The following is a 19,609-nucleotide window of genomic DNA, read 5'->3' as shown; positions in this document are numbered from 1 at the left end:
GTCTCAACAAAACCTTTCTTCTGGTGGCACTGGAGAAGCTTGATAGGACTCTTCCCCAAAGGATTCACAAGAGTGCCAGTGGGAGAGTTGAAATGTGTAGATCTTATCTCCCAGTCAAGTGAAGTTGTTCTCATGCTGCTCACTTTTCTCAATTCAACACCCAAAGGAGTGAATGCCCAAGCAAAGTACAAAATAAATATACCACTAGAAAAAATACTTAACATATATCAGCATTAAAATATCTTTCCAGAGTACTTAACTACCTAAGTAATCTTTACTTGTCCCTCCCCCCCCTTTTTTTAAATACTGTATTATTTTCACTATCTTCTCACAGAAAAAGCTAGGGGAATAATATTTCTGCATCTCTGACCTAAAATACTTCATGTTTCCAGAATAAAAACAGCTGTATTTTTTACTATTATTTAGCACAGATAACTAAAATTTCCTGAACAGATATGTTTCCAACATTTCTTAAAACACACAAAAAAACCTCCACCCCAACATACACTTTTATCCTGATACACTCAAAAAATGCCTCTCAAACTTGGAAAGCATCACTTTAATTTTTTCAAGAGCTTGAATTATACAACATGCAAACAAATAGCCCCTGTATTATTTCCCAAAGAAATAGTGAGTTTAACAGTTTGTGTTTGAATTCCAGGTTTTGACCTGAAATTCTATTCCAGATGTCTGTGTATCAGTGTGACAACTGATCAGACAATTCCAGAATCCCAAAATAATCTGCATAAGTCCTTTGGTTAAGAAAAAACTGTCTGCTGACTAGAATGTCATTCAAATCTCCAGCATATATTAGAATCAGGTTTTAGCTCTCAACTGCTAACTGAACTACTGACACAACCCCTCATTTAAACGATTAACCTTCCAAATTAACATTTACAGGCTTAAGAATTTAACTCCAACTTGGAATTTATAGAACCTAACAATCCTTGTGAGGGTTTTTATTTTCATTTTGGATTTTTTGCTCAGGTTCTTTTTTTTGTTTTGAGATTGCTAATTTTTGGTGGTTTTTGGTTTTATGGGCTTTTTTTGTTTTGTTTTGTTTGTTTGTTTGTTTTTAGTTTGGGTTGGGGTTTTTTTGGTGGTTTTTTTTTTTTTTCAAACCATATCAGAATAATCTTAAACTCTTACTCTAGCACTTTTATGCTTCAGCCACTGAAAGAAGTTAGCTGCTATAGCTATATGGTAAATCATTAACTTCAGTACAATGTAATGCAGCAGTACAGAATTTAGGGTAGGATGAAAAAAATCTTGCCTGAAAAGCTAATTAGACACCTGGAAGATTAGTCTGTGCTCTGATCTTCACTCATGACTGTACCTGAACTAGCTAGGGAAAAAAATTATTGTGCAAAAAGCAGTAACCATTTAGTATTCTGCAGAAATAGAGAACCTCCTAATCCATCTCTCTCTTTTCAAAAGTAGTGGGAAGGACTACTGTGTTTTGCAAGAAGAAAATCCTATGAGAAGACCCTGTTCTATGAAGGTCTTCTTCCTATTTACTTCTCATTTTTAACTGGTCAAAATACCCAAATAAAGAATTTTAATTGCAAAACCTACATGGCAATGTGACTGCATCTCTAGACAGAAGCCAAGCAGGAAATGTCATTGTCACAACTTCTGTAAAAAACCTTAGATGCTGACGTGAAGATACTCTAAGATTTAATCAATCATATTAAACCCACCTGGAATATTCTTTCCTGACTACCTGATTACAGTTTTTAATTTAATGTTTAATAGCTTTCTTACAAAAAGATTTGGTCAACATTTTCTTTCTGTTAATAGTTTTCAGTGACCTATAACCTATCTGATGGATCTGCAAGGACTCAGAATATACACAGCACTAAGTCAACGTGTAACATGGACACTGTACAGAAGTAAAATGGAAATTATTAAGAACTTCTTGGTGGTTTTTTTCTTTTTTTTTTTTTTATTTTAAACTGAGAGAAACTAAGTTTTTTTATATTCTGGTTTATATCCATGACTTATATAAAAAGGCTAACAAAGTATATGGAAGGAGCAACTTCAAGATGCATCATTCACTGAAAAAGTGTAAAGAAAGTCCCATATTTGTAGGCTGCTTAACTACGATTTACTTAAAACCAAATCATACTCATTTCAGTTTTGATTAAAAATGCCTCCCCTATCTTCAAGTGGTTTATGACTGTATCTATACAACGAACAGACAGACAGAAAACGTTCCTGGGCATTGGAACTTGGTTCTGTTAAACTGCTTTTGGCTCTTGCCAGCAACCACTTTTTCAAAGAACACCGGGGCACAGGTAGGAGTCAAATTGCAGCAGACAGCATTCCCAACAATCTTGGTGCTGCCACTCTGCCTAAAGGTATGAGGCTTTTTGGCAGAGAAGCAGACCAGTTGGTTTCTGTTCCAGACAACGGTGCTGGTTTAATAGCTATGTTCTACTCCACTGACAATCATAGTATTTAAACTTTGCTAATGCCTGTCTTCATATTAAAACTCAAGAACTACGAGTGGTGGAATGATTTGAAAAGCTCAAAAGCCAAAGGTCACTGAAGAAACAGAACCTGAAGCTATCACTCATATGTTAATCATATCCTGCGTTTAAATTAATGTAATTACACGAACACTACAAAGAAATGTTAACATACTTATTTTATGTTAGCCATGCTCTGTTCCTCTTCAGAGCATAATTCAGTACTTTGCTTTATATAGTTAAAATCCTATTCATTCTCCTTAATGAATTACCATCTTCCCAGTTGGAAATAGTTCTGATAACATTAAAAATAGCACCTTATAGCCATTAAGTTTTATTGACAGTATTTTATGCACACAGAGATAGTGCAATAAAATTAATTTTTTCCACATTCCTCCATTAACATTTTTTTACATGCTCCTTTAACAGTCTTTACCAAAACAAATCATCTTTCCTTATCACAGTAGCAAGGTTACACTTGAAAATTACGTTTCAAGTGGAGACTACACAAGAAAGACAAATGTGCTAAATGTTATAAACCTCATGCGACTCAAAAACTCCCCAAACAGAAAATAACCAGAAGTATGTGAGTGCCCTGCCTATGCTACTGGAGACAGCATATCAGTCTAGTCAGATCTTTTGTTGTAATAAAAGTATAGTCATACTTAGATTTTTTAAGTCAGCAAATTAATTACCTTAAACTTTGTTCTTATTATTAAAGCAGAATTAGTGTTATTCTGTAACACTTATGGCCTAATAACTTTAACTAAGGTTAATGAACAAACAGTAAGGTTCCTGGTAACGGATAACTATATCACTGAATTAACACAAGTAAAAAGGTTATCATGCATGAGGTTCAGACTGCCACATCATTCTTAACACCGTTCTGGAACTAGTTTATGTACTGGGAAATATCCTCAATTGCAGAATTTTAGAAAACACCTGCTGGTAGTCTTCCAAGTTGAACTAGCTGTTAAGTCTCTGATAACAATACATTTATAAAATTCACTGTGCTTTGAAACCTTATTGGGCCTGGCCTACATGTAACACCCAGCATCTGCATGTACAAGGGTTTTAAATGTAACTGCTCTAGTACCCAGCTGGTTAGACACAACAGGACACCATGGAATTCATTACTTAAACTTTCCTCCATTTATGAATATCAGCTTCCAGGATGAACCCCCATCTTCAATCAACAAGACCTTTCTTAGGCCAAATGACGCATGGCATCTACACACCCAGAGTCTGCTGTCTGCTGTCTCCCTCAGCTATCTAAATTTTGAGCATTAGAAAGAAAACCAAAACCAGAAGAAAACAACCTTGAAAAAAAGATAAAAACGAGCTCTCAATAATAAGCTAGAAGTCCTGACACATCAAGAAACAGAACAATCTGCTTGGCAAAAATTCTTCAGAGAAGGCCAGATACTGAGCAAAACTAGTAGCAGTTCTTATTTGTACAGCTGAAAATTAGCACGGAAATTTGCTAACAACACATTGCTGCTCCCATGATAGTGTCACATCCAGCCAGCGACACTGTTCAGCCTACCTATACAACTGGAAGAAGTACTATGAGTTCTTTCCAATACTGTTTTTACAGACTAGAGCTTCTATCTTTCTTTCAACCTTTGAGGAGTTAAATATTTAATGGAAATACTCCATCCTCATATTTGTCAATCAAAACTTAAACAGGAAGACATTCTTTTTTTCCCTTCTTGCCCTCTGGAATGAAAACTAGGACAAGGAAGGAAGTTTCAATACTGCCTTAGTCGCACAAAGCTTCTCCTTTAGGTTCTCCTCCATCAATTGCTTCTCATTCCTTGGAGTTTTTCTAAATGGAAGTAGCAGCATGGTATTGACGTGATTTATCTCACTTTTATTGCTCAGCAGTAATGGAATTTAGATGGTGCATGAGGTTTTTTTGTGGCACACTGGGATCTGCATCAATACAATGCATTATATTATTAATACATACCAATCTGCTCAACTCCTTATCAAATTCTTTGAGAAAATATTTTACAGCCACTTTAGTAGGCAATTTATATAGCCAAGAGATCATCTCAATTTACAGACTTCAGTCTAGCTCACACATAAAAGCTATCTTAAATTCCAAGTTCTGCTGAACACATACTAAAGGATAAACAATTGCTTTGTTGTATAAATTCACAACACAGAAATCTCATTTTAACATTTTTCCTCTCATACTGTTATAATACTCCCAAAATCTCCATTTATTATGTAATTTTAATTTTATCTCTGTACAGTAACAGTCACAATGCACTGTTATACTTCTGAATCATATATTGAGTGCTGACCTCTGATCTTCTCTCCCTTACCCACTTGGGTTCCAGTTAACAATTTATAAGCTGGAGATAGCATGAGGCTGAACTTCAAAATAATCTCATTAGTACCATTTATTTTCTTTAGTCACACTTTCAGTCTCTATAACGTCCTGAGGAAATTAGTTTCATGACTTTATTACACTTTTAGCTTAGGAAAGGAAAAATACTTCCCTTAAAACCTGGTAGCCGTGGGTGCCCTATTTCTTGCATTGCAAAAAACAGACAGTGATACAGGTGGTACAGAAACTACTGCTGTTTTATAGACTTCTATCATCCTGCTCTCCTCCTTTCCTGATCATTATTGCCTTTTCAAGCTAAAGAATACTTACATGAAAGCTAAAATATAACTGACTATCGAACTCACCCCAATACACTTTTTTCTGTATCTTCTTGAAAAGCATCAGAGTAGGCAGGAAACTAAGAAATCAAAGCAACTCCTGAGTTTGGGAGTATTAGTGTTTTGGGTTCCCTGTTAAGAGACTTACTTTGAATAGTTTGGACACGACTGCAGAAAACAGAACTTATGAAAAGCCACTGACCTAAAACACAGGTAAGTCTCAGAAAACAGTACTCAAGACTTAGAGGCAAAGATATATTGAATTCCCTTGTGAAAATTCCAGAATTATAAGTACAAATATCAAACACTAATATAATTTCCTACCTTTTGAACTGTAAATTTTTTTTTAAAAAATTAACATGGAAAAGACAAATTGAAAGTCAACAAAAGTTCAATGCATGGAACTAGCTATTTGATGCTTCTATCATCATGATTACCTAGTCTTTCTGTAAATGTGATTGTTTTTGTTAAGTTCTTATAAGCAAGGGATAAAAGGATTCCCCTTAGCTACTGAATACTTCAGTGTTGACTCAAAATAACTTCTTAAATCTAGTTTATCCATCTTTGAACTGAAAGTGTAGTATGATGCTTTTCAAAGAGAGCAGGATGAGACACAGCTCAAGGTTAAAGTCAGAAGAGGCCTACAGCAAGCTGAAAAAGTCAGCAAGTTGCTTGACAGATCTCCTCTTTCACAAATTCTTTAATGTGCTTTCTTGGCTAATTATCAGTCTGTTCCCTGTATCAAAGCCAGTCCATTTTTAAAAACATGACAAATACTCAGACACTGCAGTATAAAGAGTGCCTTCAGTAAAAATTCTGGTGGCTTTTTTAAAAAAAAAAAAAAAAAGTGTCAGTACAAAATTCAAGCTACACTGTTACAATGTCGATACTCTATGTTCTTTCCTATGCTCCTTTAGAGCACCATTTGATGGAAAAGACACATGTACCAAATATAAATACACACTCTTCCCCACTCCAATGTCATAAGTGAAATTTGTTCACTAAGATTAAAAACTGGCAACTCAGCAGTTTTTCAAGTAAGCAACTTACTTAAACTCACACCAATTCGTCAGTCAAGCAAACTAGCCTTGTGCCAGAAGAGTAGAGGCACACGTGCAGACAACTAATTCTGCCATGGTAGTAGCATCACAAAAATACACATACCTGTCCACATACCCATAAATAGGTACAAATCAGATTAGAGTCAAAATAAAAATATTTCTTTACTCTTTCAATCTCAGTACTATTGTCTATCACTTGGACAATAAATTGCCAAACTCTGACTCATTCTATAGTCACTTTCTAAGATATTATAGCACACAGTGAACTTGAATATACTTATGTCAAAAGAAAAGCACAATGGTACACAAATTAATATTCTGCACACATACCAGATGCCTAAAAGTGAAACGACTAAGTCCTGGAAAATATTAAATTCTCCAGTTTTAGAAAATTTGTTCCACAATCTTAACTATGAGCTTTGTTAAAAGTGAAGCTAAGAGAAGCAATGCTACATTTCAACCTCTAGAACTGGTTTTTTAGCCACACGAAAAAGAAGAAAAAATCCTGTCAGTAACAACAGTTTGTTCACCTAAACCCTGAAGAGTAAAGTGACTTCCTGAATCTGTATTACCCACATTCACAATTATGGGAAGCATATGGAACACACAGAATGGCTACTGGATGAATCCTATATGATTGCCATCTTTTATTCTCAGTTACAAGTCTTTTTTTCTGTAAGACATCAATCACATATGTCATCATTTACCTACATGTAACCTGTAGCCAAATTTTGCAACAAATTCCTCCTCAATTTATTTCAAGAATCTTAGATAACAGCACAATATCAATGTTCCATCTTTATCAAAGATATAAATGAATGGGTAGCTACATAGATGTCCAACCAAAATGTTCAAAGTCAGCACTAGAATTTTATTGAAAACAAAATTATGTTTTTCTGAATACATGACACTGGAAAACTTCTTGCAGTTCCTCATCAATTTATGCATTATTACTGAATTAAACCAACACTTCAGTCTGCTTCACTTATATGAGGTGTTTTTGAGGCTGCATCTATGCTTTCTTTGGCAGAAGCCTTTCGGTGAAGAAGGCACTGCTTACTAACTTCTAGTTGGGCACCTATAACAACTCTAAAAGATAACTAACAAAACCAGTATGCATGGCAATATCACACCCATGCATACCTCCGGTAAATGAAGCAAAAGATATGTCACTTAAGATTAAAAAGCAGTCATATGATCCACAAGATAACAGTGTCTGCAATGAGGCAAACTTTCATTTTATATCAATAGTATTCTTACTTTTGCTAGGTAGGATACATTTTAAGACCTAAGCATGGCTTTAGGTAGGTTGGATGGAAACGAGGACAGTGGAAAAATCACCTATCAAATGTATAATGTCACTAAAGTAGCAGACAGAACTATACACAGTTTTGGTGACATCTTTTTGTCCTAACAAGAACACATATGTCAACTGTGACAATGCTGCTTTTCGTATCTCTTTCCTAGCATACAATTTTAATTAGCACATAAAATAAGTCACCTTACCTTTTTCTTCATCTATTCGAAAAACTCCTAAACCAGATCCATCTCTGATGGAATATCTTATCTCCCCATCTCGTCCTGCATCTTCATCATAAGCAGATACGGTCATTACTGAGGAGCCAATAGGGGCATCTTCTTTTATAAAGCCTTTATCTGCAAATATGGAGAACCGTGGAGGGTGCAAGTTTTCATTCACATCAACTATCTCAACCTCAACGTAACAGGTAGAGGACAACGAAATGGGTTTTCCTTTGTCCTTGGCCCGCACAGTCAAATTATACAGTTGTGTCTTTTCATAATCCAGTCTTTGTACAATACGTATTGCTCCACTTAGTTTGTCTACATCAAAGGTGCCATCTCCACTGTCCAAAAGACTGTATCGTACTTGACTTGACTGGCCTAAATCAGGATCGTAGGCTTCTAGCCATGTAATAATAGTTCCCTCAGGAAGATCTTCTCGAATTTTAACATGATAATTTGAAGGAATAAACTTAGGAGGATTGTCATTAACATCTTCTACAGACACTTTCAAAATAACCGTTGAAAATAATTGAGGTTCTTCAGTAGGTTGGTCCCTGGCCTCTATTTTCAAGAAATAGACGTGCTGTTCCTCGCGATCCAGAACACCTACAACTTTCACAACTCCTGTCACAGCATTAATAGTAAACTTGTCTGTATCTGTAAGAAGAGAATATTTCACTTCTCCATTAGCCCCCAAATCTTTATCAGTAGCTTCAATTTGAATTATTTCACTGTTTAGCTCTTTGTTTTCACTTACTTCAACAAAATAACTGTCTTGAAGGAACTCCGGTGGGTTGTCATTAGCATCCAAAATTTTTATATTTAAAAGGGCCCAGGCAGACTTCTGTGGTATTCCAAGATCATAGACAGTAATATTGAGAGTATATTGATTTTTTACTTCTCGATCAAGGGGAGATAAAATTTTCAGCACTCCTCTTTCCATATCAACAATGAAACTACTGTCTTCATTACCTCCAGAAATAACATACACTAGCTTTCCATTGAAGCCAGTATCAAGATCAGTAGCATTCATAAGTATTAAGCTGGAGCCCACAGGTTGGTCTTCTCTTATCTCAATGCTACTAGGGAGAGTACTTCTAAACTGAGGTGCATGCAGGTTGATAGAGTGAGTATCAAAGAAAACATCCTCAACTTCTCCACGACTGTGCAATTTATTTGCTTGTAAGAGCTTCTCTGCAAGCATTTTGGCAACACCAGTTTCTTCACATTGCAAGTTGACTGGTTTGCGGCTGTTAGCTACAGTTATGTTGATATACAGTGGTTTTGCAAAGTTCTCTCCATCTGTAGCTGTAATTTTCAAACTGTAAAAAGACATTTTAGCACCTATGCCATCTATTAGTGACTGTTTGAGTGAAAGTACTCCAGAATTTGGATTTAGGCTAAATATATCCAGTTCATTTCCAGATTCAATTTGGTATCTCACCAACTGGAGCTCATCAGCATCAATAGCAGATACAGTTGTTATTTGTTCACCAACACCAAGATCCCTGGGGATTACTCCCTCACAATTTATTTTCTCAAAGAGAGGTATATTGTCATTCAAGTTATTTAAAATAATAGTAACAGGAACTTCAACTTCTCGACGATATGGTATACCCCAGTCAGAAGCTCGAATCCTTAAACTGTAAACCCTTGGCATCAATTCATAATCCAAGTCTTCTGAAGTACTAATAACCCCGCTGAAATGGTTAATCACAAATGGCAAAGGATTTAGGTTTGCAATGCTATAGGTCACATAACCATTTTCCCCCTCATCAGGGTCTTTTGCACTTACTCTCATGACACTTGTACCTATTGGCACATTTTCATCAAAGGAGGCTTTATAGGATGTCTGAGTAAATTCGGGAGGATTGCTATTCATGCCTAGTACCTTAATCAATACTTTTGCAGAAGCTCTTCTGTCACTTGTCACAACTTCAAGTTCAAAATGGGATGCATATTGTGCTTTTATGGGTTCTAACGTGGTAATGAGACCAGTGTGAGTGTTTAAATTGAATTTTACTTTTCCCAGTGTGTTTTTGAACACATATCTTAAGTGTGGGTAACTAGGCACAGCTTTCACCATTATCACAGGGGTGTTTGGAGGGGCAAATTCACTTATTTCAGCTCTATATATCTCTTTTTCAAATCTGACAGGACCAGACTTAAATTGTGGTGATGCCACATGAACAACTTTTACAGAAGAAAACTGTGGGGGATTCCCTTTATCTTTAGCTTGAAGGGTAAGGTTATATCCAAAAGGGTGACTCTCCCAGTCAATGTGACCAATGGCTTTTATTCTGTATTCTTTACCTCCTGGAACAGACCTCACTGTTTTGAACTGCTGGAGTGCATCTCCTGCAACAATATTTAATGATGCTATTTCCCCATTTGAACCCTGATCGTTGTCCTCTACAGTTACAATTGCATACGTTGGATCTTTGTCCGATTCTGATGGAGTCAGTGTAACAGCTGTAATAACAGGGGCGTATTCGTTTGCTTGCTCCACATGAACGGTTAGCTTTGCCATACTGCTTATGCCACTGCTACCATACAGCTTCAGCCCACGGTCCACTGCAAGAATTTCCATCTCGTAACGCTTAGTGTCCGAGTAGTCAAGTCTACCAGTTAGAACAATCACTCCACTAGTTGGATGTATAGCAAACACATCTGTTCTTTCTTTAAAGCTGTAGTAGAACTCTCCATTTGTTCCTATATCTGCATCTGTTGCACTGACTCTTGCGATGCTGGTCCTTATTGCTGTGTTTTCAGGCAACGAAACACTGTAAGACGTTGGAGAAAACAAAGGCCGCAAGTCATTTGTATCCAGTACCTGTATCCTGACCTTCGTGCGCGTTTCAGCATTTGTATTTTTTTCAACTGCTTTAACAGTCAGCATATAATGGTCTCTCACCTCTCTGTTAAGAATAGCTGTGTTTCCTCCCTTGGTCCGTATTCTCAAAAAACAAAAGTTTCCAAGAACATATTCTTCAGCTTTGAACAAGTTCTCATTGTCACCAGAAATAATTTTGTATCTTAGGTCCCATAATGGATTTGTAATGTAAATGCCCATTTTTACTGGATGCCCAACATAAGTCTTGGCTGCAGAATTCTCATACACAGTGGCATTATACTCTACTTGGGTAAATTGCATTGGTGAAGCATGATGCGGCCTTTGATTTCCTTCACAGTTTTCAAAATGCTGCACCAGCAGCATCAGCAGCAACAGCATAGTCAAGTATCTTCCCATGGCAGCAATTATAAAGAAACCCTGAAACAAGAAAGAGATGTGATAAGACTTATGACTGTTCAAATATTTATCAAATAAATGATGCTTAGTTCAGAATTCATGCTTGAAAGAAAACTAGAAGCTACACATCTAGATAATATACAGAAAGTTTCAAAATTATTTACAGTAATAGAAATGCAGATAAATTAAAACTCCTAAAAATGCCAAGAATCCATGAGATCAAAAGTCTAGGAATTACTAACATAACACAAGGGTTAAGAGTTAAGTTCAAATAAACAGCTCCAGGAAGCAACATGCTAGAAATATGCCAGTGCAGTCAGCTATAAGCGAGCAAACTAGATATGAACTAATCTGGAGTGGTGAACATTCACTCTGGTTCTCTCCTTCCTACATGACATTGACTTCTAATAGAAAATTCTCCTCCCTCCTTTTACTTAGACTGTAAAATTGCTGATGTCCAACTATGTGGAAGTAAACTGCAAAAGTTGGCTTGAAATTACCATGAATTCTTTATGATATCCTATGTGCACCTGTTCCAAGAATTATAAAAATTGTAAACCGAGAATAATTCTAAATTGTATTCTCTCCAGCTCTGAGCACCCTTATAAGACTGGTGCCTATAACTGAAAAAAAAATTTTATCAAGCACCACAAAGTTGCAAAGTCGATAAAGAATGAGACATATTCCTTTATCCTCCTCTGTTCAGAACAGATCTGAAACAAATTAGTATCAAGAGCTATGAGAACAGGAAACTCTCAAAATAACTAGAGGAACATTTAAATCATGTTTCTCCAACACACTCCAGAAATGACAGGGAAAGAGCCTAGAACAGCAAGGCAGTCTGGGAGGCATACCCTCATTGGCTCTCCCTTTTGACAAAGTCAGTGTTAACACTTCCACTACCTAAATCCAGGCAAGATTGCCGCAGGAAGAAAGGCAGAAGCCTCAGGAACAAAATATCTGGAACCACTTTTTTCATCTTAGTCAAGAGGCGTTTGGATGATACTCTCAGGCACATGGTGTGACTTTTGGGGATGGTCCTGTGTGGGGCCAGAAGTCAGACTTGATGATCCTTGTGGGTCCCTTCCAACTCAACATATTCTGTGATTCACTCCCCAAAGTCTCTCAAGATAACAAATCAATAAGCCCTCAATAAGCCCAAGCTTTCGACAAGATCCTAGGGGCAAAATTTCTTTCCAGCAAATAGAAAGCAATCTAACATTGTCTTGACTACTTTGATTAAGTAGTACAAATTCATTTTTTTCACCTTTCCCTATTTATCCTAAATATTTTTCCCTTATCTCTCCTTTTGCATTTTCTTCTATGGTCAGTCTGCTATACAAGTCATACTAATTACTCACTTTACCCTTTCTTTCTTTGTTCCTGACATTTCTGTCCCCCACACTTTAGCCCTGGTTTGCCCTTACCCTATTCTTTGCCTGTCAACCTCTCCTCAGTGCCTATCCTCACACTAATTCTGTTCATCTCAGCTAAAATAGTATCACATTATGTTGTTTCCTTCCTCCACTCACATCTTCTCTTAGAGGAATTTCTCCTTTCCCTATTTCCTACCTACTCAGGTAGATACATGAAAGATCACATTGGCTGACATTCCTTGGACTGCCTCTGCCCACTAGAAAACATTAAAGCAAATTAATCTACTGGTGTCAACCATTCACTCCAAAACCTCAGAAGAAGGAATTCAGTCACAGCCATTACTAAGTAAATGATTTTGAGAACAATTTAAGACTCAGATCCACACAAACTATAGAAAGTATTGGAGAGGAGTAATGAAAAGGAGGATCCTTTTGGAAAGAGAAAAAAAAAAAAGTGTGTCTGTTTTCCAAATCTAGCAATGAATTCACAGGATTTAACCTATAAATATAGAAAACAATAAAAGTGAATAAGCAAATAATAAAAAGCATAAAAGTTTTTAAAAGCAAGTCACTAGCTGGAACCAATATTTACAAGGTCTTAACACTAGATGAAGGAAAGGTTTAGAGGGCAAATGAGTGTGAGGTTGGAACAATAACCACTTCAGTGGGTTAACAATATTATTCCTCCCCTATCTACTTTTCTTCCCAGGCTATGATATGTCCTGGGAATACAGAGACACTTGGTTCTCCAGGGCTTCATCCCCTAACATACTGCCAAGTTAACAAATATTTGCTTAAAACCAAAATAACCTCAAACAAAATAAACAAACTCTCACACACAAACTCTGAGCAATTTAAGCTGTCTTTAGACTAGGCTAAAAGTCTAACTGTCCATGTTAAGAAATTATTACATCATTTTTAAGCAATCAACAAATCCAGGTTTCTTTCCTCCATCTTGCTGGAACTTTTGAAGTTGTCTATTATCGAAGTCTACTCAATGATCAGCCCTTATGCTGATCTGATCTTTCCCTCTTTTCTACACTAGTACTTATTATTATTACTACTACTACTACAACTAATAATAATAATGAGTTATGCTGAAGTCCAAAACCCCTTTCTTTCTGATGTTATGGCACCTACTAAGTCATTGCCTATACTTATGTTTGGCAACAGGCTGTCTGAAGTGGTATATTTATTATGTGAAACATTGTATCTATTTGTACCTTTTATCATCTGCTCCTCACATCTCAGGCACATTAGACACAGATGTACCACAGGAAGATGCATTAGACTTTTCATTAATATTCAAAGTTGAACACGTGTAGGTTTTACTATGATTGTAAATATTTTTTTGTGCAATAATACCTTGAGCACTTTTTGCTGCTCTTCTGTAAGAGCTTCAAGTGGAGTCTGCTCAGAACTGGCAACATGCAGCTTATCACAAACAATGACGCAACAACCAGTAAGAGAATCCATTCCTCAGCAGCAACTCCCAAGACTTGTTGAATCACAATCAATGCTTAAAAGTATCTCTCAACTGAACAGTTAACCATGGTATGTAAAAACAAGCTAGCCATTTATCTTATGTGACACTATTTCCATCTTGTCATAATTTACAAAGCTACTAGAAACTAAACAATGTTGATCTAGGATTACCCAAAAGTCAACATGATATAGTCTTGGTAAATATCTAAAGTATTAAACAATGCCAGTTGTAAGGACAGCTAACTACTAGAAGAAAGTTTGAAAGTGTTAAGATAAAGTGATAATGTGTTAGATATAAACTCAGACTGCTCATTACAGGGTGCCGGAATGACTGAATTTCAGAAACATTTTAGCCAAAGGCTACACTTTAAACTCCTAAATTTGGAGTATGACCAGCTTAAGGTTTTCTGATTCCATTTTCAACACAAAAGGCAAACGTTTGATTAACAAAACATCATAGCTCTAAGTTATACAAAGTGAGCACTGCATTATTCTGAAAACCTACTTTCAAACAAACTTTGATTTCCTATTTGGAAATTATTATTCAGCTGTTTTTTATGTATATACATATGTAGGCCATTTTTATTTATATGCATATTTGACACTGGGATACATAAGACAGTTTTATACTTCGTTACAACGTTAACATAATTATTAACACATCAAAACTTTAACATATTTGTACCCAGGAAAAAATTACTAATACAGTTTACAAGTACAACGTATCTTCACATTAAAGGGATAAGAATAAATATAATCTTGGGCCTAGCAGAGCTCCAACTGATAATTTACAAATTAAGATGACTGGATAAGATAGCAGTCATCTGAAAGACTGCTTATCCTAGCAAGAACATTACAGTATCTAGACTTAAAAGTTTATAGTCTGAGATTTGAAAGTTTTAGGCATAAAATACAGAATTTAGTAAACAGCAATTTCAATGCCAAGCAAGCAAAAAAAAAAAAAAAAAGACCAAACCAAGCTTCTCTTCTACATAATGTGTCAATGGGGAGCATACAATAAGAGATTTATTCCCCCAGCAATTAAACAAAAGCAGAAAAAGAACCTAAATCAGACCACATACCCCAATGAGTCTTAGTCTCTTTGCTATTGTTTTTCTACATGCAAGATTACTAGTTCAGTCCAGAAGAACCTACTGTAAGACTAAGCTACCTAATAAGAATGAGACTCTGTGAGTATGGTCTATTACACCACTCTAGGGACACTCTAGGACATTCTGAGGACTAAAAGAGGTTCTTAAATGCTGTTTCCACTGCACTTATTTACTGAAATCTTTCAGTAACTTTTAACAAATGTAGTGGGGGTTTCACCCCATACATGCATTAGCTTCTTTGATTTGTAAAGTTATTGACATTGTCTCCACTAAGCAAAACATCAACTATTTACTTTAACAGTCATTTTTAATCAGCATACTCAACTAATGCCATTTGACAGAAATGCATTATGAAAAGTTATTTTGGCAGTAACTAAACCATCATGACAGGATTCCTGCCGTAGCAGTCTATGAGAGATCGGGTGACTCTGTGAGCTGCACTAACTGTGGTTACACTACTTTTTCAATTGTTTAAGAGCTATTATTATGTAGTCTGACCAAAAAAAAAAAAAAAAAAAATAAAAAAAAAAAAAAAGACAAATCACCAGGTTTAGCTGTTCCAACATGATTAACTTTCCAATCAAAAGAATTAACAGTGTATTTTGCATTTCTGAGAGGGAGGGTGTCTGTCTGTTTTGGTATTCAGAAAATTAACACATGATGAGAGTGTATGGTAACATTACTTTAGCAAAGCTGGTAAGTAATTCAAAAAATGTACATTGTCACAGAGATTAACATAACAATTTCAACTTGTGACTGAAGTCCAGTAAGTTTTATGTTTGTATTCCCCACATTGTGAGTTAATCTCACAAGATACTTTGATTTACGCTTTCCAGATCTTTGTTGTTAAAAGGAAAATGCAGCAGCTGTATTCAGACAGCAGGTAAAGATTCCGAAACCAGAATGAAACAAAGATTCACGTAGAGAATTTCGACTATTTATCTGTAGTCAGTTACTTAGAAGTGTCTCTAATACTGAACTCACTAGCTATGGAAGGAAAAGCAGACCTCCAATCTCTGTGAATGAGAGTTTGATCGAAATTTAGCATGGAACCTTAAAATTTGTGATGACAAAAATAGTTTTACTGATCTTGAATTCATTTTTAAACTTAAAAAATTAATCTAAATCTAAAATTAACCTACATCTTTGAGAGTTTAAAGGCATTTACACTTGTTTACTTGCACTGACAGTAGGGTTAACTTAGCCATATAAAGTTCTTTAGCATGCCGAGTTAAAAAGAACGACTATCCTACCACTGGTGTGACTACTAAAGTTCACCTTCCAGTCTCCTGGAAGCAAGATTTTCGGATTTCACACAGAACAAATCAAAAACTTAAAAATTAAATAGTTTACAGCGTTAAAGTATGGTATTTTACTCACTATATAGCTGAGTATTTCCGCACGGTTAGAAAAGCAAACGGGAAATACACAGCATTCTTTTCTTTTACAAAGAGACAGCAGAAGTGGTAAAATAATAAAGGTATATTTCCTATGCAACTGCCTAGAACAACTTGTATGCAAGTATTTAAACTGTAGGAAAACCTGCTGCTAGAAGGCAGCACTTTTTTTAACTCATTAATGCGTTTCCAAAAAAAAAAAGTTTACAACAGGGGGATACTACCAGCAGTAAGGCACGGCGTCATTTATTGACACAAGAGACTAAAAAGCGCATCTTTCAAACATAGCTTTGTTCTTTTACAACTGCCCTAAAGACGAAGAAAAGTAGCAGAAGCCGACTGAAGGGTCGAGCCAGGACCTCCCGGGGAGCCGCTGCCAAACGCCGCGTCCCAGCGGGCGCTGCCCTTTACCTTTCGGAGAATTCCGGCAAGGAACGCGGTGAGGTAGTGTGAACAAAGGAAGAAACTCACCCCAAGGTACTTCTCGCTCGCCGCGAACCGCCCCTGCCGGCTCACCCGGGTATGAAGTTCGCAATGGCCCATCAGACGCATTCGCAGACACCTTGCCTCAGGGGAAAGCACCGTTTTCCTCCGCCCAACTTAAGCGCAACCTGCCCGCTACACTCCGGCTGGCTCTCAGAGGAGCGTGGCCCCGCTCCAGCCCGGCCGGCCACCGCCAGCCGCGGGGGGGCAACCAGGCGGCGGGGCCCACGACCCCCGGCGGCCACCCCGGCCCGGCGGGGGCAGGAGGAGGGGGCCGGCGCCGCTCCGCAGCCGCCTCCCGCCGGCCCCGCAGCACGGGGCGGCCGCTCGCACAGCACCTCCGGGCGGCCCCGCTGCCGTCCCGCCCTCGCCTCCGAGCCGCAACTTCCCGAAAGGTCCGTGCCGCCCGGTTGGCCCCTTCTCCGCGCCAGCGCTGCCCGCCCGTCCTTCCCCACGGCCAAAACTTCTCCCAACTTTCCCAGCGCCTCACCTCTCCGCGGCTCGCTGCCTGCGGGGCGGGGGGGCGGACCGGGGCCAGCCCCGCACGGTGCCCGCCGCGCCACTCCCCCATCCTTCGCCGGCCACCAGCGCCCCGCCGGTGCCTCTCCGCCCCCAGCGGGCCGCGGCGCCCCCCGCCGCCAGATTCCTCCGCGGCGCTGGACGGCCGCCCCTCCGGAACTCGTTTTGCTGCGCTCCGCGACAGCAGCCTCCGCACCCCGGCCAGACCAAACGCGAAGGAGAGCGGGGGAAGGGCGAACCACAGCCCAAGCTGTTCCTCCTGGTGGCCCGGGGTTGGGGGGAACTCCTAAACCTCAGCCATGCTCGCCCCGCTTCAGCCCGACGGGGCGGCAGGGAGGCGGGTGCCGGTCCAGGGACGCAGGCGGCTTCGTAGGGGGCGAAATCTTCTCCTGGAGAGGCTACTCAGAAACTTCGGAAAACTGCTGCCGGGGATGTCTTACGGGGATGGCGAGGGAGGCCGTCAGAGCCCGCGGGAACACGCTGTCCTCTGCCGTCCGAGGAGCAGCGAGTGCCCGGGACAGTCCCGCGGTCCCCGCCCGCACCGAATGGCAGCAAGGAGCGCCCAGCAGCGACCGCAGCGCCTCGGTGGCCGCTCCCCTTCCCTCAAGCAGCCGGGCTGCCGCCCCCGGGCCGCGCCGGCGGGATTGGACTCACGCCTCACCGCCTCGGACCCTGGGGCCGGGCTGGGCGAGCCGCCGCTAGACGCCTGGGCGGAGGGAAGGAGGTCTCTCAGCAGAAGCCAAAAGCGAGTGGCGGCACCCCGGCACCGCTGTAAAGACCGGCGCCCTGCTCCGGCGTCGGGAAAAACAGCGGCGAGGAGAGCGAGTGCGGGACCGGTACAGCTGGGGGAGCGCGGCGGCGACCGCTCCCCCGGCCCGCGGAGGGGGTACAGGCTACCTCGGGCGGAAAAGCGCCCTGCCGGAGTCGTGATGAAGGGATATCTGTCAACCTGCCAGCCCCGTGTTAAAGATTAATACCGAAACAGTCCTCGGAGGATTCCCCGCTCATTAATAAGTGATCACACTTAATAATGATCAAACGTTTGCCTGGGAAATCCCGTCCCAACGGGCTCACGGCGAAGTCGGGTTGCAGACAGGTGACGCCGGCGGGGGCGCATTTGCCGCGCATTAGCCCCGCCACGTCTTTTACTAGCCACATAAATAAATACAACCAGCGGCGCAAGGGGCCCCTCTGAAGCCACAGCCTCACTCTGCCGGGGCTGCAGGTCAGAGGGAACCGACCCCGTCGGAAAGCGCGGGCTCTCAGGGTCACTAGCCCGCAACCGTAGCGCCCGCGCTCCCTCCCCGGGCGGCCGCGGCAGCCCCCGGCCCGGGTACCGGGCACCGGCCGCCCAGCGGCGGCGGCAGCGCAGTTCAGCGACGGGCGGGCAGGGGGCGCCGCGCCACAGCGCACGGACGGCCGGGCACGGCGCGGCTCCCAGTCCCGGATCCCAGACGCGGTAGCCGGCTCCGGCTCCCCCGAACGGAGCAGAGCAGAGCCGAGCCCGTAGCCCCGCGGCGATGAGCCCTGTTCCGGCTGCAGGGCTTCGGGCCCGGAAACCTAAGCGTCGCTCTCCCCGTGAAGGGCGGTATAGCTGGGGGTGCTCTCAGCTCCAGGTACACGTAGCTTTGAATACAGTCGGTATGTGGGTATATATACATATTGATATATACATAAACATACACACTCTACACAGTTATGAACTACAGGTTGAATCAAAGAACACGACTGTTTTCCGTAACGCAACGAACTAGAGCACCAGAACTCTCACGGGAATCATCCCTCTCAGCACCCTGCTGATAATAAACTCATTAAACAAAGAACTCACCAGACCAGCTGGACTCGGCACTCTTCTCACAAAGTCTGCTCCAGCTCAGTTCATCTCTGCACTCTTCCTCCCCCCTTTTCCTTTTTGTCCTTTGGAGACGGCGCGAGCCCCCGATGCCCCCACGCCTCTAGAGCGTGAGCCCCGCGGCGGCCCTGGCGCTCAGCGCGGCCCCGGCGCGCAGCCAGCGCGGCGCCCGGCCCCACCGCCACAGCGCGGCATGTCGGCTCCGACCCATCCGCCTCTCCAAACTTCCAGGCTGGGAAGGAAAAATAAACGGGGAGAAGGAAAAGAAGAAGAAAAATAAAAATAAAAAAAACCCTCACACACAAAAAGGGGAAGAAACAAAGAAGGCGAAAGGGAGGGAGAGATCCAACTTTCTTAAGACATGTCCAGGCAAAGAACGGGCAGAGTTGAGGAGTTGCAGCAG

At 40.5% G+C, this 19,609-nt stretch overlaps 1 protein-coding gene across 9 annotated transcripts in view; it reads right to left on the bottom strand.

Annotated features, from left to right (window-relative positions):
- The window catches only part of FAT1 (FAT atypical cadherin 1), a 107,750-nt gene extending 88,384 nt beyond the window's left edge, over nt 1–19,366 (bottom strand). For 6 of the 9 annotated variants that reach the window (XM_027635613.1, XM_027635614.1, XM_027635617.1 and 3 more), the window contains exons 1-2: nt 16,824–16,937; nt 7,715–11,003 (exon numbers count right to left, since the gene is read on the bottom strand). In XM_027635613.1, the coding sequence (XP_027491414.1) occupies nt 7,715–11,003; nt 16,824–16,904 (3,370 nt within the window). In that variant the 5' untranslated portion in view covers nt 16,905–16,937. Of the gene's footprint in view, nt 1–7,714; nt 11,004–16,823; nt 16,939–17,325; nt 17,404–19,182 lie in introns of those variants that run through there. The other 3 variants (XR_003526393.1, XM_027635618.1, XM_027635619.1) reach the window with 3 other exon arrangements.
- Nucleotides 19,367–19,609: the final 243 nt, after the last annotated feature.

Source organism: Corapipo altera, unplaced genomic scaffold, assembly GCF_003945725.1.
Source record: "Corapipo altera isolate COAL_440 unplaced genomic scaffold, ASM394572v1 22b, whole genome shotgun sequence".
NCBI classification, from domain to species: Eukaryota; Metazoa; Chordata; class Aves; order Passeriformes; family Pipridae; genus Corapipo; species Corapipo altera.
This window is presented reverse-complemented; position numbering and strand designations above follow the sequence as displayed.